The sequence below is a fragment of the Nyctibius grandis genome, assembly GCF_013368605.1.
Source record: "Nyctibius grandis isolate bNycGra1 chromosome W unlocalized genomic scaffold, bNycGra1.pri SUPER_W_unloc_2, whole genome shotgun sequence".
NCBI classification, from domain to species: Eukaryota; Metazoa; Chordata; class Aves; order Nyctibiiformes; family Nyctibiidae; genus Nyctibius; species Nyctibius grandis.
This window is the reverse complement of record NW_027167473.1, coordinates 2,340,369-2,364,815: the sequence shown is the minus strand read 5'-3', so window position 1 is coordinate 2,364,815 and position 24,447 is coordinate 2,340,369. Positions and strand designations below refer to the sequence as shown.

The following is a 24,447-nucleotide window of genomic DNA, read 5'->3' as shown; positions in this document are numbered from 1 at the left end:
CTTAAACACTGCCAGGGAGGGGGCATCCACAACTTCTCTGGGCAACCTGTTCCAGTGTCTCACCACCCTCACAGGAAAGAATTTCTTCCTCGTATCTAATCTAAATCTACCCTCTTTCAGTTTAAAACCGTTCCCCCTCGTCCTATCACTGCATGCCCTTGTAAAAAGTCCCTCTCCATCTTTCCTGTAGGCCCCCTTCAGGTACTGGAAGGCTGCTATAAGGTCTCCCTGGAGCCTTCTCTTCTCCAGGCTGCACAACCTCAACTCTCACAGCTTCTCTTCATGGGAGAGGTGCTCTTGAGTAGAGATTGTTCACTTCTTTGTGTGATACTTTTAAACTTCTGCAGTCTCATGCCAAACTTCACTTCCAGGATCTCCAATTGTGTCTTCATAGATCATACTGATCCTTTCCTCATGAATGATCATTCTGCTGATTTTCAGAATTTTTTTTTTGGTGCCTTAGTACAGTGCACTTATTTAGGGATATGACTTTTTATCTTTTCCTGCCAATAAGGATTTTATGACAGTGTGTTCCCTTATTATTTTGGAACCTACTTGAATAATCATCTTTCTCAGGATCACTTTGTGAAGAAACAATCTCTTGGCATCCATGAGGTTTGGCCTGTAGTGCATTCAGAATATGTCTATTTCATGTTCAGTGTTTACATATACGGGTTATGACAGAGCAACTTCTTGCTGCATCAACAAACAAAGCTGAGTCAGGTCTCCCCTGCTTTGTTGGAGAGGACTGAAACTGTGGATGTGTGGAATTGTTGATGAGGTTGATATTTGAATTATTTTTTCTGGATTTTCCAGCTCTCTTGTAGGCAGTGTCAGCAGAGCTGCGTGAATCTCATTCATGAGTGCAACAACCAACATCATTCGTGAGCGAGGAATTACATGAGCCAGATTTATTTGTTGCTAGGGCAAAGGAGAAATACTTTAATTTCTGCTCAGGAGTGGGTGGTTGTCAGGGATAACCTCTAAATTTCCTTTTTTTCCCCTAAGAATTGGAGAGCTGGCAGGAGGATTTGTCTTCCAGGGGTTATTCTTAAGGCGTAGAGTGACAGAATATTATGATTTTTCTCTACACTGTCCTCATCCTTGGTAGTTCTGGTCCCTCAACCTGCTTCATCTGTCCTTTCAAACCGTGAGAACTCTGCACCTCTTTCTAGACTACATGTCTCTGGGTTCCAGTTGAGTGCTTTTAAGGTTGTCTATATTGCACCATGGATGGTGGATGGTTCTCTGTGTTAGACAGCTTCTGTCCATCTTTGGTTTTGGCAGTTCTTGGGGGTAACATGAAAGTGTCCTCTAGGTACTTGTATATGCTCTAAGTAATCCGCTTGTCCTTCACTACTGCTTGATTATGTCTGTTTTGGAATATCTCTTGGAGTTGAACGTGGGTGTTCTTCGATATCTTTATGTGAAAGTCTGTCTTATGGCCATCTTAATTTAATTAATCTCTGTTCTTTCTTAATGAAGAAGTTAGTTAGTTTTTCAGTATTTCCTTATTCCTGAAGATTCATGCTTCTAGGAGTGAATTTATACTTGATACTCTCAGTGTAAGGAGGAGTCTTTCCTTTTATTGACACAGGTCTAGATCCTTCTGAAATTCCCCCAAATTTAACTTTATTCATTTCTGGGAGGACTGAGCACTTTGAAGCTTTTGGGTTTTGTTTTGGGTTTGTTCCCTCCCCCCCCACCTCTGTGCAGAATCTCTTCAAATGGCTCTCCATTTGCATGCAACAAAAGTGGAAATCTTGATGATTGCAGCATAGGAGATTGATACAATCTTTTTACATGGCTGTCTGCTGTGAGGCCACTTGCAGGGTTGTGGGTTTCCTCCCCCCACCCCGATCTGTTTTAAGCATTATCATGTCCCTGAAGCATTTAAAGCTGATAGAGCCTTCAGTAGGCTGTGCTACAACTGTTGTTTTAGAAAGTAAAATCTCAGGTCTTCTACAAGGTGCTATTTATAGGGTAACAGTTTGAAGTTTGTCAGTGTAAGAATGTAGGTATGAAGTCTCTCTCAAAGAAAGAAGAATCAATAAATAGACTAAAAACTGGCTAGTGGACATGAAATATAACTGTAACTAAATCTTCTTACTCTGAATTACTGAACTTTTTTTTTTTTTTAAATCTGTGACCTGGAAGAAAACTATCTATATAAAACATTCAGATGAGACACTAGTGAATTCAGATTGCATTATGTATTGTGCTTGGCTAATTGTCTTTTTCCAAATGTAAACTTATACACATAAAAAAGAAAGCTTATAGGGGTTGAGAGTGGCTGTTGGTCTGTCTTTGGGAAGGTGTTGGAGTTAATGGGGGAAATTTGAAAATGTTCTTGCGATCTCTAAATCTATAAATGGTGAAATACTATATCAGAAGACTGTGGTATAGGTGAGACTGATAATAGAATATGGGGTCCAGTTCTGACAGATGTTGAAAAATGTGTGTGTGGGGGGGTGTCAGCAAAAAGCCATAAAGGCATGTAGAAGACGAGAAAGAACTTCTTTTAGCTCCTTATGGAGTTCAATTTGTTTAGCTTAAAAAAAGAATGTTAAAGAGTGTTCTGACTGCACTCCAGAAATGCTTATGCATTAGAGGACCTTTCAGTCCAGAAGATGGAGACAACAGGTATCTCTCATAATTTCCTTCATTACATGGATGAATAAAGTGAAAAACAGAAAAACAAGTTCCAGTATTGAAGATGCTTTATTCTATGTAGCTTTCATGAAGCAAAATATGTATTTTAAATCATGTGTTTTAAAATTTTTTGTTATTTTTCTCTGCAGTATTGTACTCTTGCTGAGCCAAAAGCATGCACTGGAAGAACTCAAGCAAACAGTTCAGCAATTAAGATGCTCTAAAGCAAAATTTGCAGCCCAGAAAGAACTACTGGAACAAAAGGTTCAAGAAAATGATGGGAAAGATCCACCACCTGTAGTGAATTATGAAGAAGATGCCAGATCAGTCACTTCTATGGTAAACTTTGCATTTGTTTAACTATATCATGCAGCCTTGCTATTGTACTTTAGTCCTGGGATCAGAGGCCAGTCAGGGTGTAGTGGGCCTTAGAACCTCAATAACCCCAGCTCCAAAACCCTAGAGGTCAACCTCAGGTTTCTCCTGGTGTTTTCTGCCAGAGGCTCCCAGTGAGGTCATGCTCCATGGCTACTGTGTAGAACATGTTTCTCACAGCTGTTCCTTACTGGACCAGATCAAGGGCTACCACATGAGCTATCCTCTATTTGATCTGTTGAGGGCCCCAGTCAAAATAGTTCTTTCAGGTCCCTCAACAGAGAGGGCTCACAAGCTGACTATAACCCAGAATACCTATTTCCAGAAAGCCACAATGCCTAGAAAATCTTGTGTTTCTTTTTTATGAACTGGTGGGGACATGGCTGTTATCTTGTTGATCACATCCATAGGGATGTGCTGATCTCCATCCTGCCATTTTATTTCCAAAAACTGGATCTCCTGTCCAGATCCTTTGACCTTGCATTGTGTACTGGTTCTGTCTGTGGTGGAGTTAACTTTCCTCATAGTAGCTGGTATGATGCTGTGCTTTCCATTTGTATCTAAAACAGTGTTGATAACACACCAGTGTTTTGGCTAATGCTGAACTAAGCTTACACAGTGCCAACACTTTCTCTCTCTCTTGCCCCCCAAAAGTCAGTAGGCTGGAGGCGGGCAAAAGGTTGGGAGGGGACATAGCCAGGACAGCTGAAACAAACTGAACAAAGGGATATTCCATACCATACGAAGGCTCCAGGGAGACCTTATAGCAGCCTTCCAGTACCTGAAGGGGGCCTACAGGAAAGCTGGAGAGGGACTTTTTACAAGGGCATGGAGTGATAGGACGAGGGGGGACAGTTTTAAACTGAAAGAGGATAGATTTAGATTAGATATTAGGAAGAAATTCTTTCCTGTGAGGGTGGTGAGACACTGGAACAGGTTGCCCAGAGAAGCTGTGGATGCCCCCTCCCTGGCAGTGCTTAAGGCCAGGTTAGATGGGGCTTTGAGCAACCTGGTCTAGTGAAAGGTGTCCCTGCCCATGGCAGGAGGGGTTGGAACTAGATGATCTTTAAGGTCCCTTCCAACCCAAGCCATTCTATGATTCTGTGATTCTATGAGAGTAGAATGGGCGAGGGGCAAGGTGGGTGTTTGGCTGCCAGATGGGGTCGACACGCTATAGCCCTTTCTGGCACCTACTGTGGGGCTCAAGATAATGACAGTTTTGATCTGAGTGTGCTATAGCTGTAGTAGTTGTTAATTAGTAGGTTTTTGTACAGGTCACAGAGCTTGCTTGCTTTACTGTATAATAGAGTCTAGGACTTGTTAGTGGCTGCTTTTAGCCCTTGCCATTTCCTCCTCCTCCTCATCCTCCTCCTCCTCCTGTATTCTCAATGATTGCCGTCCCTGGAGTGACTTGCCACCACTCTATGAGCTAAGTATAATTTCGTGTTAGCATCGATATTGGTTTCCTTATTTTATTAAATCTGTTTAAATTTTAACCCACGAGTCTCCCTCCTTTTCCCAATTGCCTTTCTAGGTCAGGGAGGGGACATTGGGTGATAGAACAACTGGTTATTGTTTAGCCCTGAGTGTGTGTTACGACCTGGTCGCAACTAGTTCATAAATCCCTTGGAGTAAATTAAGGTGAAATGACACCAAAGAACTGGTATGAAATTAAGAACAATTTATTAATACAGGGAAAGTAGCATGGTCATAAGTGTCTTGGGTTTCTAAAGGCATTGAGAAAAGAGAGAAAAGGAAAAGGAAAAAGAGAAAGAGGATAGAGAATATGAGAGAGAGGAAAAGAGATATCATCACCCTTGGATCCAGGGATGTAAGTTGTTTGTAGAGCTGCTAAATTGCTCGCAGAGTCTCTCCTGCGATAAATCACTTGCAGGATCGGTCCTCAGGTGGCGGGCGGAGCGTGCGCCAACACCCCAAGTGAGAAGTTCTAAATACTTTAGGTCATTTTCACGCGAGATAGGAGAAGGCGGTAACATCCCTCTTGTCTTCCCCCCTCCACTCGCTTCTCATGCTAATTGGGGCACCCGCGCATTTGTAGTCTTAGATTGTTCTCGAAATGAGTTGGTGTCCTGGTTTCATTGGGATTTGGTTTCAGTTTGTGGCCAGCCATGGTGATCAAGGCCCTCAGCAGTTAAATCCAGGGCAGCTGCCCCTGGCTGGCCCACAGGTGTATTCTATATCATTGACATCAAGCTCACTATGAAAGAGAGGGTTTGCTGGCAAAAGGTGGGGTTATTCCTGCTGTCCTTGTCTTTTCTCCCTCTTCCTCATTGTTGTCACCGAAATCAGGAATAAAACCTCTTAACACCAATGTAGTATTAAGAAGCAGGCACACCTTTATTGCAGCGCTGGGGACACGGGGGATAGCTCCACCTTGCGTGTCCACCTTAGCATCAAAATTTAAGGATTTTTATACACTTTTTCAGTCAAGTCATTGTTACATAACCTCTACATTACAGAATCACAGAATCAACCAGGTTGGAAGAGACCTCAGGGATCATCGAATCCAACCGTTGCCCTGACACCACCCTGTCAACTAGACCATGGCACTAAGTGCCATGTCCAGTCTTTTCTTAAACACATTGATTTCTTAAACATTGATTGGTTTCACCCATCATACGATCACATCAATATTCCAATCTTACTATAATCATTGGTTAGCTCTCCATCACACGATCACATCAACATTTTAATTTTATTATAATCATTGGTTAGCTTTACTGGCCGAATCAAGATAGGAAGGGTAAGGGGATTTCCAAGTAGCATTACTGGTGTTCATTGTATTTCACTAGCATCCATGTTGGTCTCCTAACAAAACAAGAAGTCCAGTAACTCCATTGTATTCAACTAATGTCCATGACGGTCTCTAACAAAACAATGAGTCCAGTAACTTACCTAGTGGGGTTTCTATGATTACCTGTTAAAATTGAACAATCCTATAGCTCACTCTATAGATTCTAAAGCAGAACACAGCACTTCTTCTATTATTATACCTATTCTATTAAACTTATCTATCTTATGATTTTAAATTAAATTTCATTTAATTTCAAATATTTATAACATTGTGATTCCTGGAATAACTTGCCAGTGATGTGTGGATAAGTATGCTTTTGTCTGTTTTGTGTTGTCATTCATATTGATTTCTTCATTTCATTAAATCTGGTTAACTTCAACCTACAAGTCTCCCTCTCCTTTTCCCCATTCCCTTCCTCATTTGGGGAAGGGACACCAGGTGAGAGAAAAACTGCTATTGTTTAGCCCCGGGTGTGGGCTAAACGAAGACGGTTTATTTGGCACCCAATGTAAATAGATCACCTGGGAGAACCACAGACTTTTGGTCTAAGAGTCTCGGGGGGTTGAAGTTTTCACAGATTTGACTGGTTTTTGGTACAAGCATTCATCATGTTGGTGTCGGTAGCAGGGCCGCTGGGTGGAATTCTCCGGTGTTTGGTTTTACAGTTGCTTTTGGGATGGCTAATCAAATGTGTGGTTTGGCCGTTGTTTGTTACTGGTTTTGTGCGGTTTGTCACTTCCGGGCATGAACTTCACAGAATCACAGAATCACAGAATGTTAGGGATTGGAAGGGACCTCTAAAGATCATCTAGTCCAATCCCCCTGCCGGAGCAGGATTACCTAGACCATATCACACAGGAACGCGTCCAGGCGAGTTTTGAATGTCTCCAGAGAAGGAGACTCCACAACCTCTCTGGGCAGCCTGTTCCAGTGTTCAGTTACCCCCACCGTAAAGAAGTTTTTCCTCATATTTATGTGGAACCTCCTGTGTTCCAGCTTGCACCCGTTGCCCCTCGTCCTGTCAAGGGATGTCACTGAGAAGAGCCTGGCTCCATCCTCATGACACTTTCCCTTTACATATTTATAAACATCAATGAGGTCACCCCTCAGTCTCCTCTTCTCCAAGCTGAAGACACCCAGCTCCCTCAGCCTCTCCTCATAAGGGAGATGTTCCACTCCCTTAATCATCTTCGTGGCTCTGCGCTGGACTCTCTCTAGCAGTTCCCTGTCCTTCTTGAACTGAGGGGCCCAGAACTGGACACAATATTCCAGATGCGGCCTCACCAGGGCAGAGTAGAGGGGGAGGAGAACCTTTCTTGACCTACTAATCACACCCCTTCTAATACACCCCAGGATGCCATTGGCCTTCTTGGCCACAAAGGCACATTGCTGGCTCATGGTCATCCTGCTGTCCACTAGGACCCCCAGGTCCCTTTCCCCTCTGCTGCTCTCCAGCAGGTCTGCCCCCAACTTGTACTGGTACATGGGGTTGTTCTTGCCCAGATGCAGGACTCTACACTTGCCCTTGTTATATTTCATTAAATTTCTCCCCGCCCAACTCTCCAGCCTGTCCAGGTCTCTCCAAATGGCAGCACAGCCTTCCGGTGTGTCAGCCACTCCTCCCAGTTTGGTGTCATCAGCGAACTTGCTGACAGTGCACTCTATTCCCTCATCCAAGTCATTAATGAATATATTGAATAGTATGGTCCCAGTACCGACCCTTGAGGGACTCCACTAGACACAGGCCTCCAACTGGACTCTGTCCCATTGACCACCACTCTCTGGCTTCTTTCCTTCAGCCAGTTCACAATCCACCTCACTATCCGATCATCCAGACCACACGTCCTCAGTTTGGCTGCGAGGATGCTGTGGGAGACTGTGTCAAACGCTTTACTGAAATCGAGATAGACCACATCCACAGCTTTACCGTCATCTATCCACCGGGTTATGTCCTCATAAAAGGCTATCAAGTTGGTTAAGCATGACTTCCCCTTGGTGAAGCCACGTTGACTGCCCCTAATGATCCTCCTATCCTCGATGTTCCTAGAGACAGCACCAAGGACAAGTTGTTCCATCACCTTTCCGGGGATGGAGGTGAGGCTGACCGGTCTGTAGTTACCCGGGTCCTCCTTCTTGCCCTTTTTGAAGACTGGAGTGACATTCGCTTTCCTCCAGTCCTCAGGCACCTCTCCTGTTGCCCACGACTTAGCAACGATGATGGAGAGTGGCCTAACAATGACCTCCGCCAGCTCCCTCAGCACCCGCGGGTGCATCCCATCAGGGCCCATGGATTTATGGACGTCCAGATTGCTTAATTGGTCCCTGACCCAGCCCTCATCTACGAAGACAGATTCCTCCTCTATCCTGACTTCTTCTGGGGCCTCAGGGGTCCGGGGCTACTCAGGAGAGCCTCCAGCAGTATAGACAGAGGCAAAGAAGGCATTCAGTAACTCCGCCTTCTTTTTATCCTCTGTCTCCAGGGCCCCCACCTCATTCATCAGTGGGCCTACATTGCCTCTAGTGTTGGTTTTACCTGCAATGTATTTGAAGAAGCCCTTTCTGTTGTCCTTGACCTCTCTTGCAAGGTTTAATTCCAAGGAGGCCTTAGCTTTCCTAGTTGCCTCCCTATATCCTCTGACAACAGACTTATATTCCTCCCAAGTGGCCAGCCCCTCCTTCCATGATCTGTACACCCTCTTCTTCCACTTGAGTTTGCCCAGCAAACTCAAGTGGACTTAAAGGCATCACTCTGCTATGTGGTTTGACATTGGTTTATGGTATTATAAATTCGTTTGGAACTGTGCCCATTTCTGACTTCTATAGAATGGGAATGAGTGACCTGTATGTGTTTTTCGCTCGAAGCTGATCTCACTGGCTTTCAAAAATTTTGAATACCTGTGGGATGTTTTGACCACCATGCTCATATTGTCAGGCCTTTTGAATGTTTTTCAGTTCTTGCTCTCACTTCAACATCAGTATAAGGGTGGATACAGCACAGCTGCACATACCACTGTAACAGACACTGCACCTGCCCCGGCACCTGCAATTGGAACTGCAGATACTCAGACCCTGCCAGTCCCTACAGCAGGCACCCCGGCTACCCCAGAGGCTATTCAGATCTCTGCACTGGGTACTGCAATTACTGAACTCCAGGAAGCACTTGCTGTGATGACCTAGACTTTGGCAACAAGGGCTGCAGCTAATCAGCCCCCAGTGATGGGGGATGCAGCTAACCTAGGGACTCAACCAGTGCTGGTATCAGTCGCCCCTGTACAGAAGATGAAAACCACAAAAAGAGCAGGTAGTGATGGCCTACCAGGGACATCACAGGAGGCCGAGCCTGAGGTAAACACTCAATCCCTATCCCTGAGTGAGCTGTGAGACATATGTAGAGATTACAGCCGTCATGAAGGCAATCAACTTTTTACTTGGTTGCTCCGCTGCTGGGATAACGGAGCCAATGGTCTCAAGTTAGATGGTAGCGAAGCCAAGCAGCTGGGACCAATGGCTAGAGAAGTGGGTATTGATAGGGGTCTTGCAACTGGTGCAGAGCCCCTCACCCTCTGGCGGTGACTCCTGCACAGTGTAAGGAAAAGGTATCCCTTTAGGGATGATGTCATATACCACCCAGGCAAGTGGACAGCCATTGAGAGAGGGATTAAGAATCTGAGGGAAATAGCTGTGCAGGAGCTGATTTTTGCAGACCTAGATGACCCACAGACACCACTAGATCCAGATGCACTCAAAGTTACTGGACCCATGTGGCGCAAGTCGGTACAGACTGCGCCACCGTCATATGGCAACTCATTAGCGTTATTTAGCTGGGCAGATGCTGATGCACCAACGGTGGGCGACCATGGGCCAGCGTCTCAGCTGTGGAAAAACTCTCTGACAAATCCAGAGAAGTGCTCTGTAAGGTGTTGGACAAATTGTCCCTGATGGAGAACAGACCCTGCTCCCCACCTGCACCGAAGAATGTCTCAGCCATCAGGAGACAGCGTTCCCCTGCAAGACCTGCTCGGGAGAGACAGCACACATCATGAGGCACCCTGTGGTTTTTCCTGTGCGTCCATGGAGAAGACATGAGGAAATGGGATGGAAAACCTACCTTGGCTTTGCAGAAACGCGCACATGAGTTACAAGGTGAACCGATGAGGAAAGGGGCTTCTTCCAGGAAACTTGTTGCTCCAGTTTCCAATGGGAAGCTCTCCAGGCAGCATAGACGGGCTTCGGATCCCTATTTACCAGATGTGAATAATGAGGATCAAAACTATGTGAGCCGCTTGAACCAAGAGGTCGATAACGAACACTATGTTCAGGATTAGAGGGGCCCTGCCTCCAGCCAGGTGGAGGATAGGGACAACCGTGTTTTTTGGACTGTGTGGATTCGATGGCCTGGCACATCAGAACCACAGCAGTATAAGGCTTAAGTGGACACTGGTGCACAATGCACCCTAATGCCATCAAACTATAAAGGGACAGAATCAATTTGTATCTCTGGTGTGACAGAGGGCTCCAAGAGCTGACTGTGTTGGAAGCTGAAGTGAGTCTGACTGGGACTGAGTGTCAGACTCATCCTATTGTGACCGGCCCAGATGCCCCATGCATTCTTGGTATAGATTACCTGAGGAGAGGGTATTTCAAGGACCCGAGGGGGTACTGGTGGGTATTTGATGTAGTGGCCGTGGAGACGGAGGAAATGAAACAGCTGTCTACCCTGCCTGGTCTATCGGAGGACCCTTCTATTGTGGGGCTGCTGAGGGTCGAGGAGCAAAAGGTGCCCATTGCTACTAGAGACTTGCTGATCCATCAACTGGAGAACCAAGGAGTGATCAGCAAAACACGCTCCCCCTTCAACAGTCCCATATGGCCAGTGTGAAAGTCCAATGGGGAATGGAGAATAACTGTGGCCTATCATAGCCTGAATGAAGTCACACCACCACTGAGTGCTGCTGTACCGGACATGTTAGAACTCCATTACGAACTGGAGTCAAAGGCAGTGAAGTGGTATGCCAGGATTGATATTGCAAATGCGTTTTTCTCCATCCTTTGGCAGCAGAGTGTAGCTAACAGTTTGCCTTCACCTGGAGGGGCATCTAGTACATGTGGAATCAATTGCCCCAGGGGTGGAAGCATAGCCCCATGATTTGCCATGGGCTCATCCAGACTGCACTAGAGAGGGGTGGAGCTCTGGAACACCTGCAGTACATTGATGGCATCATTGTATGGGGTGATACAGCAGGAGAAGTTTTTGACAAAGGGGAAAAATTCATTCAAATCCTTCTAGAATCTGGTTTTGCCATCAAACGTGCTAAGGTCAAGGGACCTGCAAGAGAGATCCAGTTTTTAGGAATCAAGTGGCAAGATGGCTGTTGTCAGATTCCAATGGATGTGAATAACAAAATAACAGCCATGTCTCTGCCAACTAACAAAAAGGAGACACAAGCTTTCCTAGGCGTAGTAGGCTTCTGGAGGATGCACATTCCCCATTACAGTCAGATTGTGAGCCCTCTCTATGAAGTGACTTGGAAGAAGAATGATTTTAAATGGGGCCCTGAGCAACAACAGGCTTTTGAGCAAATTAAACAAGAGGTAGTTCATGCAGTAGCCCTTGGACCAGTCCAGATGGGACTTAGGTGTAAAGAATGTCCTCTATACTGCAGCCAGGGCGAATGGCCCTACCAGGAGCCTCTGGCAAAAGGCACCAGGGGAGACTTGAGGTCGACCTCTGGGGTTTTGGAGACAGGGATACAGAGGATCAGAGGACTGTTATACTCCAAATGAAAAAGAAATACTGGCAGCCTATGAAGGCATTCAAGCTGCCTCAGAAGTAATTGGTACTGAGGCACAGCTCCTTCTGGCACCCCGATTGCCAGTGTTGAACTGGATGTTCAAAGGACAGACCCCCTCTACACGTCATGCAACTGATGGTACGTGGAGTAAGCGGGTTGCATTTATTAAGCAGCAGGCCCAAATAGGGATCCTCAGTCGCCCAAGAATTCTGGAAGTAATCATGGACTGGCCAGAAGGCAAAGATTTTGGAATGTTGCCAGAGGAAGAGGTGATGCGTGCTGAAGAGGCCCCACCATATAATAAACTATCGGAGAATGATAAGTATCATGCCTTGTTCGTTGATGGATCTTGCCGCATTATAGGCAAACAGCAAAGGTGGAAAGCTGCTGTGTGGAGTCCTACATGGCGAGTGGCATAAGTGGCTGAGGGAGATGGTGTGTCGAGTGAGTTTGCAGAAATAAAAGCCATTCAGCTGGCTCTAGATATTGCTGAGCGAGAAAAATGGCCAGTACTCTCCCTGTACACTGACTCATGGATGGTAGCAAATGCCCTGTGGGGATGGCTGAAGCACTGGAAGAAAAACAACTGGCAGTGCAGAGGCAAACCCATCTGGGCAGCTGAATTGTGGCAGGATATTGCTACCCGATTAGAGAAGCTGGTTATGAAGGTACGTCACGTAGATGGCCACGTACCAAAGATTCGAGCCACTAAGGAACAGCAAAACAACCAGCAGCTAGAGCAATCTATTAAGATTAAAGTGTCTCAAGTAGACCTGGACTGTCAGCATAAAGGTGAACTATTCTTAGCTCAGTGGGCCCATAACATGTCAGGCATCAAGGCAGAGATGCAACATACAGATGGGCCCCTGACCGAGGGGTGGATTTGACCATGGACACTATCGCACAGGTCATCCACGAATGTGAAACTTGTGCTATAATTAAACAAGCCAAATGACTAAAACCCCTGTGGTATGGAGGACGATGGCTGAAATATAAGTATGGAGAGGCCTGACAAATTGATTACATCTCGCTTCCACGATCCCGCAAGGCAAGTGCTATGTGCTCACAATGGTGGACGCAAGTACCAGATGGTTGCAGACCTATCCCGTGCCTCATGCCACTGCCTGTAACAATATTATGGGCTTTTAAAAGCAAATTTTGTGGTAACATGGTACTCTGGAAAGATTTGTGTGAGACAATGGGACTCATTTCCGAAATAGCCTCATAGACACCTGGGCTAAAGAGCATGGTATTGAATGGATATATCACATCCCCTACCATGCACCAGCTGCCGGGAAAGTTGAACGATGCAATGGACTTTTGAAGACTACACTGAAAGCAATGAATTCTTAGACGTTCAAAAACTGGGATGAACACTTAGCAAAGGCCACCTGGTTAGTTAATACCAGGGGATCTGTCAGTCAGGCTGGTCCTGCTCAATCAGAACTGTTGTGCACTGTAAAGGGGGATAAAGTCCCTGTGGTTCATGAAGAAATATGTTGGGGAAACCAGTTTGGATTACTCCTGCCTTGAGCAAAGGCAAACCTATGTGTGGAATTGCTTTTGCTCAAGGACCTGGGTGCACCTGGTGGATGATGCAGGATGATGGGGAAGTTAGATGTTTACCTCCAGGAGATTTGATTTTAGGTTAGAATAGCCAAAACTTGAACTGTATGATGCTAATTGTTATATGCTACTGCTTGTCATCACTTCTCTAGTTATTTATCACAGTAAGAATCACCCCAGACTGTGAACATGGGCTGCAGCAGGTACAACAGCTGCAAGCTCCAGGTGCAACACATCATCCTGCTGTGCCCAACTTCACCAGTCCATGACACTGTATTGAGGCCTGGTCCTGATCTGCCCGCTGAGTGAATCCCACATAATTTTTTCCTGACCTGAGAGACTATTATGAGAAATGGAACCCATGGTTTTAGACTTCTTAGAGAGATTGCCCATAGACTAAGAAAATGATATCTATGTGTATATATATGTCTAGAGATGGGGAAAATAGTAGTGACTTGGACATGATGTAAATGATATAGAATAAGGGGTGGAATCCTGTCCTGGTTTCGTGGGGATAAAATTCATAGAATCACTTTTCTGTTATATTTTGTTTCAGTCTGTGCCCAGCTGTGCTATGGTGATCAAGGCCATTAGCAGTAAGCCAGGGCAGCTGACCCAGGCTGGCCCACAGGTGTGTTCTATAACATTAAGGTCATGTTCACTGTAAATGGGAAAGCTTGCTGGGTATGGGTGGAGTTCTTCCCTGTCCCCCTCCCCCCTATGGTTGCTGTCCCTGGAGTGACTTGCCACCACTCTATGGGCTAAGTATAGTTTTGTGTCCTTTGTATTAGCATTGATATTGGTTTCCTTATTTTATTAAATCTCTTTAACTTTTAACCCACGAGTCTCCCTCCTTTTCCCAATTCCCTTTCTTGGTCAGGGAAGGGTTACTGGGTGATAGAACAACTGCTTATTGTTTAGCCCTGGGTGTGGGCTAAATGAAGACACGTGTGCATAGCTTTGTTGTACAGGTTCCTGAGGTTCTTGCACATCATTATGTAAGCTATTTGATCCTAGTGTTTAAGACTGTTGGCTTTTTGTGAGTTTGTGGAACCTGGTTTCATCCTGGTGTAAGAGGAAACAAGCTACCTTGCCTATGAGGTACCATTATGGAGAAATTCCCCCAAACTCTCTCTAGGAACTCAACATGCTGGAGTGCCTCTCTGAAGTGCCTGTACAATAATGCATGCACCATGGGGAATAAACATGAGGAGTTAGAAGTCTGTATGCAGTTGCAGGGCTACGATCTTGTTGGGATCACAGAGATGTGATGGGATGGCTCCCATGACTGGAGTGGGAGGTGGTGGAGTCACCATCTCTGGATGTGTTTAAGAAAAGACTGGACATGGCACTTAGTGCCATGGTCTAGTTGACAGGGTGGTGTCAGGGCAACGGTTGGACTCGATGATCCCAGAGGTCTCTTCCAACCTGGTTGATTCTGTGATTCTGTGATTCTGAGTGTTGCAATGGATGAGTACAGGCTTTTCAGGAAGAATAGGCTGGGAAGATGAGGAGGGGGAGTTGCCCTTTATGTGAGAGAACAGCTGGAATGCATGGAGATCTGCCTGGGGATGGATGAGGAGCTGACAGAGAGCTTATGGTTTAGCATTAAAGAGAGGACAGGTAAAGGTGACATTGTAGTGGGTGTCTGCTATAGGCCACCTGACCAGGAAGAAGTAGTAGATGAGGCTCTCTAGACACAGATAGGAGCAGCCTCACATTCTCAGGCCCTGGTACCCATGGGGGACTTCAACCATGCTGGAGGGACAACACAGCAGGGCAGAAGCAATCCAGGAGGTTCCTGGAGTGCATTGATAAGTTCTTCCTCTGAGTGATAGAGGAGCCAATGAGAAGAGGTGCTATGCTGGCCCTCATACTCACCAACAAGGAGGGGCTCACTAGGGGTGTGAAGGTCAAAGGCAACCTTGGCTGCAGTGACCATGAGATGGTGGAGTTCAGGATCCTGAGGGGAGGGAGCATGGCAAAAAGCAAAATTGCAATCCTGGAATGCAGGAGAGCAGAATTTGGCCTCTTTAGGGACCTGCTTGGAAGAGTCCCATGGGATAAGGCCCTGAAGGGAAGAAGGGCCCAAGAAAGCTGTTTAATATTCAAGGATCACCTCCTTCAAGCTCAAGAGTGGTCCATCAGAATGAGCAGGAAGACAGGCAAAAATGCCAGGAGGTCTGCATGGATGAACAAGGAGATCCTGGCCAAACTCAAGCTCAAAAAGGAAGCCTGCAGAGGGTGGAAGCAAGGGCAGGTAACCTGGGAGGAATACAGAGATGTTGTCCAAGCATCCAGGGATGAGGTTAGAAAAGCCAAAGCCCACCTGGCATTGAATCTGGCCAAGTAGGTCAAAGGCAACAAGAAGGGCTACACTAAGTACATAGATGACAAAAGGAAGACTAGGGAAAATATGGGATCATTGCTGAACAAGATGGAGGACCTGGTTACATAGAAAATGGAAAAAGTTGAGGTACTGAATGCATCCTTTGCCTCAGTCTTTACTAGCAAGACCAGCCTTCAGGAATCCCAGGTCCCAGAGACCAGGGGGAAAGGCTGGAGCAAGGAGGATGTACCCTTGCTGGAGGAGGATCAGGTCAGGGAATACTTAAGCAAACCGGACATGCATTAGCCCATGATCCCTGATGGGATGCACCCATGACTGCTGAGGGAGCTGGGGGATGTCATTGCAAGGCCACCCTCAATCTTTGACTGGAACAGGTTACCCAGAGAAGCTGTGGCTGCCCCCTTCCTGGCAGTGTTTAAGGCCAGGTTGAATGAGGCTTTGAGCAACCTGGTCTAGTGGAAAGGTGTCCCTGCCTGTGACAGGGCAGTTGGAACTAGATGATCTTTAAGGTCCCTTCCAACCGAAACCATTCTATGATTCTATGATAATCATGGCGATTGGGAGAAGTGCCTGAGGACTGGAGGAAAGCAAATGTCACTCCTATGTTCAAGAAGGGCAGGAAGGAGGACCCAGGGAACTACAGGCTGATCAGCCTCACCTTGATCCCTGAGAAGATGATGGAGCAGGTAATCCTGGGAATCATTTCCAGGCACATGGAGGACAAGGAAATCATCAGGATTAGGCAGCATGGATTCACCAAGGGGAAGTCGTGCTTGACCAACTTGATAACCTTCTGCGATGAAATGACTGGCGTGGTGGATTAGGGGAGAGCAGTGGATATTGTCTACCTGGAATTTAGGAAAGCCTTTGACACTGTCTCTCATAAAAGCCTGTATTGGGTTTGCATGGCAAGCTTTTGGTATCAGGGGGGCTGCAGGGGTGGCTTCTGTGAGAAGATGCCAGAAGCTTCCCCCATGTCCGGTAGAGACAATGCCAGCTGGCTCCCAGATGGACCCACTGCTGGCCAAAGCTGAACCAATCAGCAACGGTGGTAGCGCCTCTGTGATAACATATTTAAGAAGGGGGAAAAAACTGCTGTGCAACAGCAGCCAGAAGAGAGGAAGTGAGAATATGTGAGAGAAACAACACTGCAGACACCAAGGTCAGTGAAGAAGGAGAGGAGGAGGTGATTCAGGAGCCAGAGCAGATATTCCCCTGCAGCCCATGGTGAAGACCATGATGAGGCAGGCTGTCTCCCTGCAGCCCATGGAGGTCCATGGTGGAGCAGATATCCACCTGCAGCCTGTGGATGCCTCACGCTGTAGCAGGAGGGTGCGCCCAAAGGAGGCTGTGACCCCGTGGGAAGTCTGTGCTGGAGCAGGCTCCTGGCAGGACCTGTGGCCCCGTGGAGAGGAGCCCACGCTGGAGCAGGTTTTCTGGCTGGACTTGTGACCCTGTGGGGGATCCATGCTGGAGCATTCCGTTCCTGAAGGACTGCACCCCATGGAAAGGACCCATGCTAGAGCAGTTTGTGAAAAACTGCAGCCTGTGGGAAGGACCCACGTCGGAGAAGTTCATGGAGGACTGTCTCCCATGGGTGGAGCCATACGCTGGAGCAAGGGAAGAGTGTGAGGCAGAAGGAGCGGCAGAGACGGCGTGTGATGAACTGACTGCAACCCCCATTCCCTGTCCCCCTGTGCCACTTGGTGGGAGGAGGTAGAGAATTCAGGAGTGAAGTTGAGCCTTGGAAGAAGGCAGGAGCAGGGGGAAGGCAATAATTTAAATTAATTTCCCCAAGTCGAGTCTGTCTTGCCCATGATGGTAATCACGGAATCAATCAGGTTGGAAGAGACCTCTGGGATCATCGAATCCAACCATTGCCCTGACACCACCCTGTCAACTAGACCATGGCACTAAGTGCCATGTCCAGTCTTTTCTTAAACACATCCAGAGATGATGACTCCACCACCTCCCTGGGCAGCCCCTTCCAATGGCTAATGACCCTTGCTGAGAAGAAATGCTTCCTAATGTCCAACCTGAACCTCCCCTGGCGAAGCTTGAGGCTATGTCCTCTTGTCCTATCGCTAGTTGCCTGGGAGAAGAGGCCGACTCCCACTCCACTACAACCTCCCTTCAGGTAGTTGTAGACTGCAATAAGGTCACCTCTGAGCCTCCTCTTCTCCAGGCTAAACAACCCCAGCTCCCTCAGACGTTCCTCCTAGGTCAGACCCTTCACCAGCTTGGTCGCCCTCCTCTGGACTCACTCCAACACCTCAACATCTTTCTTCAAGTGCAGGGCCCAGATTGGTGAGCGATGTCCCTGTCCTTATCTTGACCCATGAGTCTTTCGTTATATTTTCTCTCCCCTGTCCAGTTGAGGAGGGGGAGTGATCCTTGGCATCCAGCCAAGCTTAACCCACCACAGATCCTCATAGAGAAGCTGATGAGGTATGGGCTGGGTAAGCAGACAGTGAGGTAGACTGAAAATGGGCTGAACGGCCATGTCCAGAAGGTGGTGATCAGTAGCACAAACTCTAGTTGGAGGCCAGTAACTAGCGGTGTACCCCAGGGGACAATCCTGGGTCCAGTCCTGTTCAGCCTCTTCATTAATGATCTGACTGAATGAGGCAGAGTGTACCCTCAGCAAGTTTGCTGATGATACAAAACTAGGAGTTAGAGGCTGATACACCAGAGGGTTGGGCTGCCATCCAGAGGGACCTGGACAGGCTGGAGAAATGGGCTGACAGGAACCTCATGAAGTTCAACAAGGGGGAACTTCAAGGGATCAGTGCTGGGTCCAGTCCTGTTCAACATCTTCATCAATGACCTTGATGAAGGGACAGAGTATCTTCTCAGCAAGTTTGCTGATGATACGAAGCTGGGAGGTTTGGCTGATACACCTGAAGGCTGTGCGGCCATTCAGCGTGATTTGGACAGACTGGAGAGCTGGGCAAAGAGGAACCTAATGAGGTTCAACAAGAATAAGTGCAGAGTCCTGCACCTGGGAAGGAGTAATAAAATGCACCAGTACAGGTTAGGAGGCGATCTGCTAGAGAGCAGCTCCGTGGAGGAGGACCTTGGAGTCCTGGTGGACAACAAGTTATCCATGGGACAGCAATGTGCCCTTGTGGCCAAGGAGGCCAGTGGTATCCTGGGGTGCATTAAGAGTGTGTCCAGCAGATCGAGGGAGGTCTTCCTCCCCCTCTACTCTATCCTGGTGAGACCTCACCTGGAGTATTGTGTTCAGTTCTGGGCTCCCCAGTTCAAGAGGGACAGAGATCTACTGGAGAGAGTCCAACGGAGGGCTACGAGGATGATGAAGGGACTGGAACACCTGCCTTATGAGGAAAGGTTGAGAGACCTGGGGCTTTTTAGTCTGGAGAGGAGAAGACTGAGAGGGGATCTGATTAATGTGTATAAATATATGAGGGCTGGGTGTCAAGAGGAAAGGGGCAACCTCTTTTCACTTGTGCCCTGCGATAGGACAAGGGGCAATGGATGCAAGCTAGAGCACAGGAAGTTCAACCTCAACATGAGGAAGAACTTCTTTACTGTAAGGGTTACAGAACACTGGAACAAGCTCCCCAGAGAGGTTGTGGAGTCTCCTTCTCTGGAGACTTTCAAGACCCGTCTGGATGCGTTCCTGAGTAACCTGCCCTAGATTGGTCCTGCTCTGGCAGGGGGGTTGGACTCGATGATCTCCAGAGGTCCCTTCCAACCCCTAACATTCTATGATTCTATGATTCTATGAAGGGGGAATTGCCAAGTCCTGCAGCTGGGGAGGAATAAACCCATGCATATATGCTGAGGGCCACATAGCTGGAAAGCAGTGTGGCAGAAAAGGACCTAGGGGTCTTGGTGGACAACAACTTGAACATGAGCCAGCAATGTGCCCTTGCTGCAAACAAGGCTAATGGTTTCCTGGGCTGAATTAGGCAAAGTACTGCCAGCAGGTTGAGGGAGGTGATCCTTCCCCTCTACTCAGCACTGGTGAGGTCACACCTGGAGTCCTGTGTCCAGTTCTGGGCTCCCCAGTTCAAGAGAGACATGGACATACTGGAGAGAGTCCAACGAAGGGCCATGAAGATGATTAAGGGACTGGAACATCTCTCCTATGAGGAAAGACTGAGAGAGCTGGGACTGTTTAGCCTGGAGAAGAGAAGGCTCAGGGGGGATCTCATCAGTGTATATAAATACATGAAGGGAGGATGCAAAGGGGATGGAGCCAGGCTCTTTTCAGTGGTGTCCAGTGACAGGACAAGAGGCAAGGGGCACAAACAGAAACACGGGAGGTTCATCTGAACATCAGGAAACACTTTTTCACTGTGAGGGTGACTGAGCACTGGAACAGGTTTCCCAGAGAGGTTGTGGAGTCTCCCTCCTTGCAGGTATTCAAAAACAATCTGGACATGGTCCTGGGCAACCATCTCTAGGTGGCCCTGCTGAAGCAGGGGAGTTGGAACAGAATGCCTCCCAAGGTCCCTTCTAACCTCTTCCCTTCTGTGATTCTTTGAACTTGTTTATGAGGTGACAAGGAAATGTGCTGTGAGGTGGTTGATCCCTGGCTGGCAGGGTTGGTGGAAGTATTTGGGCAGGTGCCTAGGGCATGTAATACCATGTTGAATTGGTGCACCACTTGATGTAAGGATGCCTTTCCTACCTCATGAAACCCAGCAGGTCCTAGCACTGTATTGGGGCTTTACTTGTGCCTATTGAACCTCTGTTCAGTACCATCAAAGGAGTGTGATTGAGACAGGGACTGAAACCTCCTTTGAGGACACCATGGTTGAGCCAGGGACTCAAAACACATCTGAGGACACCATGGATGAGACAGGGACCCAAACCGCAGCTACAGTAATTGCCCCAGGAGTCAAAAAGACACACTGGACACAGAGATCAATGGGTCCATACCATCGATTAGTAAGGGAGGAGGAGGAGGAAGGGTCTGATCAGGAAGCTGGTCTTTCAACAAGGAAATGGGAGGAAGGAGTGAGAGAAATCACCCAAGAGGTGGAAACTACCTGGTCCTTGACCCTGGTCAAATTTCAAGATTTACAGCCACCAGCCAGGGGAGCATATCGCTGCCTGGCTGCTCTGATGCTGGGATAGTGGGGTCAACAGTCAGGAGTTAGAAGGTAAGGAAGCCCAGAAGCTGGGATCCCTCGCTAGGAACTGGGGAATTGACAAAAAAAAAAGCGGAAAAGAGGTGAGAAACTGCAGCCTCTGGAGGCAGCTCCTGTCAAGTGTGAAGGTGATATATCCCTTCAAGGATGATCTTGTAAAGTACTGAGGGAAGTGGAATACAGCAGAGGAATGTATCCAATATCTGATAGAAGTAGCTGTGCTGGAAGTCATCTACAGTGACCTGGATGACAACCAGGTCTCCAAAAATCTGGATGACATCCAGTTTACAGGGGCTGGAGGTTAATAGTGGAGTGCCAAGTCATGTCACTGCTGAGTGCAGCCATACTGGAAATACTAGTATTCCATATGAACTGGAGTCAAAGGCAGCCAAGTAGTATGCCACAATTGATATTGCCAATGCATTTTTCTCAATTCCTTCAGCAGCAGAGTGCAGGCCACAGTTTGCTTTCACATGGAGGGGTATCCAGTACACCTGGAATCAACTGCCCCAGGGGTGGAAACACAACACAATGGAATTCATGCATATTTTGGTAACTTATTTTTTCCTGTCATGTAAGAAGTAGACATTTAGTCACAGTTAAATCCCGTGGCTCACGTGTAAAAAGATGTGTGAAATTAATTGATCGTTCCAAGCCTGATAGGCATGCAAGCAAAATTAGGCACTGTGTTGTCCCTGGTATTAATGATTTTTTTTTTAAGTAGTCAATTCATCAATACTTAAAAAATAAATATCAACTTGACAGTCGACTCAGGACAGAGTTTTTTTACTGTGAGAAAAGTAGTTGACATGCAGTATTACTTGAGTCTGATAAAAAGAATAAAAATTGTATTGATCAGTGTTAATTTCAAGCGGCTAGTAAATTCCCTTTTAGCCTTTTTTCTTTTCCTATATGAAATGCTCTTTTTGATACTCTCTTTTCATGACATACAAATTATGGAATATTGCAGAATTTTGCTGCTAAGCAAACAAGTGAATTTATTTTACTAAGACAATGTTTAACCTATATCCTGTAAACTAAATTATATTTGGGAGTAATTTTCAAACAATGCTTTATTCTGTATACAGATTTAATAGATTTTGTTGCTCATTGAGAATTCTTGGAATAAACTGAAACTGCATTTATTACATTATCAGATTTTCAGTTTCTTCAGTCAAGGGTGCATGTTCAAAACTTTTAAGCAATCTTTTTTTGTTACACTACACAACAGATTTATTCTGTTTCCATTTTCAGTTTCTTACAGCTTAATTAACCCATAGCTAATTAGAATGAGATTTTTTTTTAATGTGTGGTCTCTATGCTTCAGGTTTAATTACTTTGCAAATATTCATTAAAATACCTCATCTGTGTCTGAGGGTGAAGTTATGAGAAATAAACATAAAAGTTTTTCAGTGTTAAAAACACATTTCTGTATTTTTGAAAGATTCTTCGATACTAAATTTTGAGAGCTGACAATGAATCAGATATTAGGAAATAAACAGTCCTTGGACTAAGTCAAGTTATAAACATTTCAGACTTTCCATTTACTTGTGCTGAATTATGCATGGTTAAAGGCTGATTCAGTGTTCCAGTTTTAGTGAATAGCTCTGTTCTTAAAGGATTTAAAATCTGGATAGTGGTGGCTGCCCCTGTGTTTTTTTGTAGTGCCAGAAAACAAATGTATCCTATTACCTGCACTGATTGGTATTAATATTTACAGGTAGTGTATTATTAGAGAAGATCAGATTAATAAAAGAAGAAAACAAATTAAGTAAGGATAATGCAAGTATGTATGTATGTATGGGTTTTATTATGTATGGTTTCATTATATGGTTTCAAACCAGTACCCTTTTAAAAAAATAGGTATTTCAGGACAGCTGAGAATTAGGTCCCCTGTCTTTAGGTTACAAAAGAATTTCAGATCTCTTAGAGTTAACAATAGTGATATTTAAAATAATTGCACTAAATATTTAAGGAATCACAGAATCTTTCAGATCTTCAATTGGTATGCATTAGCATAATCCCACTGTTGTTAACACAAGCTTGCTGGTTTGTATCAGTAGCAGATCAGTCCCTATCTTTTATACAAACAAAATCCATGAGTCTACATTCCATGTCCTCCAGTAATTCAAATAATGCACAGAGGTAAATCCATATTGATTTGCTTGGTTTTACTGGAGATATTACTTTTTCTCCTAGGACAAGAAGGACAAAATCTCAAAGTTGGACACTATACGTCACTCCATAGCCGGAATTATAAGATCTCCAAAATCCATGTTGGGTTCATCGTCGGTAAGTAGTATCAACAATGTAGAATTCTCTTATTTTTACAGCTTAAGTGGGATTTTTTCTGAAGTATCACGCATTTCTCTTTACATAGGAAAAAATAGATTAAAATGACATTATAAAAAGCACATTTCTGACTGATCAGTTGATATGATAATATTGTGACATAATAGTATGTCAGAACAACTTTATTGCACTTCAGAAAAAAGAATTTGTACATTCTTTGCCACACCCAGATTGGTGCCATACTTGAAAGATTGCCATTTCCTGTGTGGTAGTTTTACTAGTAATGCTGTATATTGTGATATTCTGCAGTAGGTTACATGGTCAGGCATGTATTACCCATCATTACAATAATTATTTTTCCTATATTTATTATAAAGGCACCATCATATTTTTTAAATTATTATTATTACTACTACTACTACTACTTGTGGTGGGTTAACCTTGACCAGCTGCCAGATGCCCAGTACGTCGTTCTCTCACCCCTGCCTCCTCAACAGGAAAGAGGGAGAAAATAAGATTTAAAAACTCATGGGCTGAGATAGAGACAGGGAGATTGCTTACCAGTAGGGCAAAACAGACTTGGCTTGGGGAAGATTAATTTAATTGTATGCCAATTAAAAATAGAGTAGGAAAGTGAGAAACAAAGACAAAACTAAAAACACCTTCCCCCCACCTCCCTCCTCTTCCCAGGCTCAACTTCATTTCTTCGTTCATGACCCTTCTCCCTCCTCCCACCCCAAGCGGCACAGAGGGGATGGGAAATGGGGGTTGTAGTCAGTTCATAACACTTCGTTTCTTCCACACCTTCCTCCTCACACTTTTCCCCTGATCCAGTGTGGGGTCCCTCCCATTGGATACAGTTCTTCAACAACTGCTCCAGTATGGGTCCTTTCCATGGGATGCAGTCCTTCAGGAATAGACCACTCCAACGTAGGTCCCTGACACGGTTTAAGGCTGGGCCGAGGTGGATCGAGAACTGGCTGAACGACAGAGCCCAGAGGGTTGTGATCAGCGGTGCTCAGTCTAGTTGGAGGCCTGTGGCTAGTGGTGTTCCCCAGGGGTCAGTACTGGGCCCGGTCCTGTTTAACTTATTCATCAATGACCTGGATGAAGGGACAGAGTGTACACTCAGCAAATTTGCTGATGACACAAAACTGGGAGGGGTGGCCGATACACCAGAAGGCTGTGATGCCATTCAGTGAGACCTGGACAGGCTAGAGAGCTGGGTGGAGAGGAACCTCATGAAGTTCAACAAAGGCAAGTGTAGAGTCCTGCACCTAGGGAGGAATAACCCCATGCACCAGTACAGGTTGGGGGCTGATCTACTGGAGAGCAGCTCTGCAGAGAAGGACTTGGGTGTTCTGGTGGACAAGAAGTTCACCATGAGCCAGCAATGTGCCCTTGTGGCCAGGAAGGAGTCCTCTTCGGATGCTGGCCATAGCAGAAGGGGGTGAGAAGGCGCAAGACCCTTGTGATCCCCCT

At 46.1% G+C, this 24,447-nt stretch overlaps 1 protein-coding gene across 1 annotated transcript in view; it reads left to right on the top strand.

Moving 5' to 3' along the window:
* The window catches only part of LOC137677142 (tyrosine-protein kinase Fer-like), a 276,620-nt gene that overhangs the window by 93,289 nt on the left and 158,884 nt on the right, over positions 1 to 24,447 (top strand). The window contains exons 7-8 of the mRNA XM_068424347.1: positions 2,802 to 2,991; positions 22,873 to 22,965. Of these exons, the coding sequence (XP_068280448.1) occupies positions 2,802 to 2,991; positions 22,873 to 22,965 (283 nt within the window). The remainder of the gene's footprint in view (positions 1 to 2,801; positions 2,992 to 22,872; positions 22,966 to 24,447) is intronic.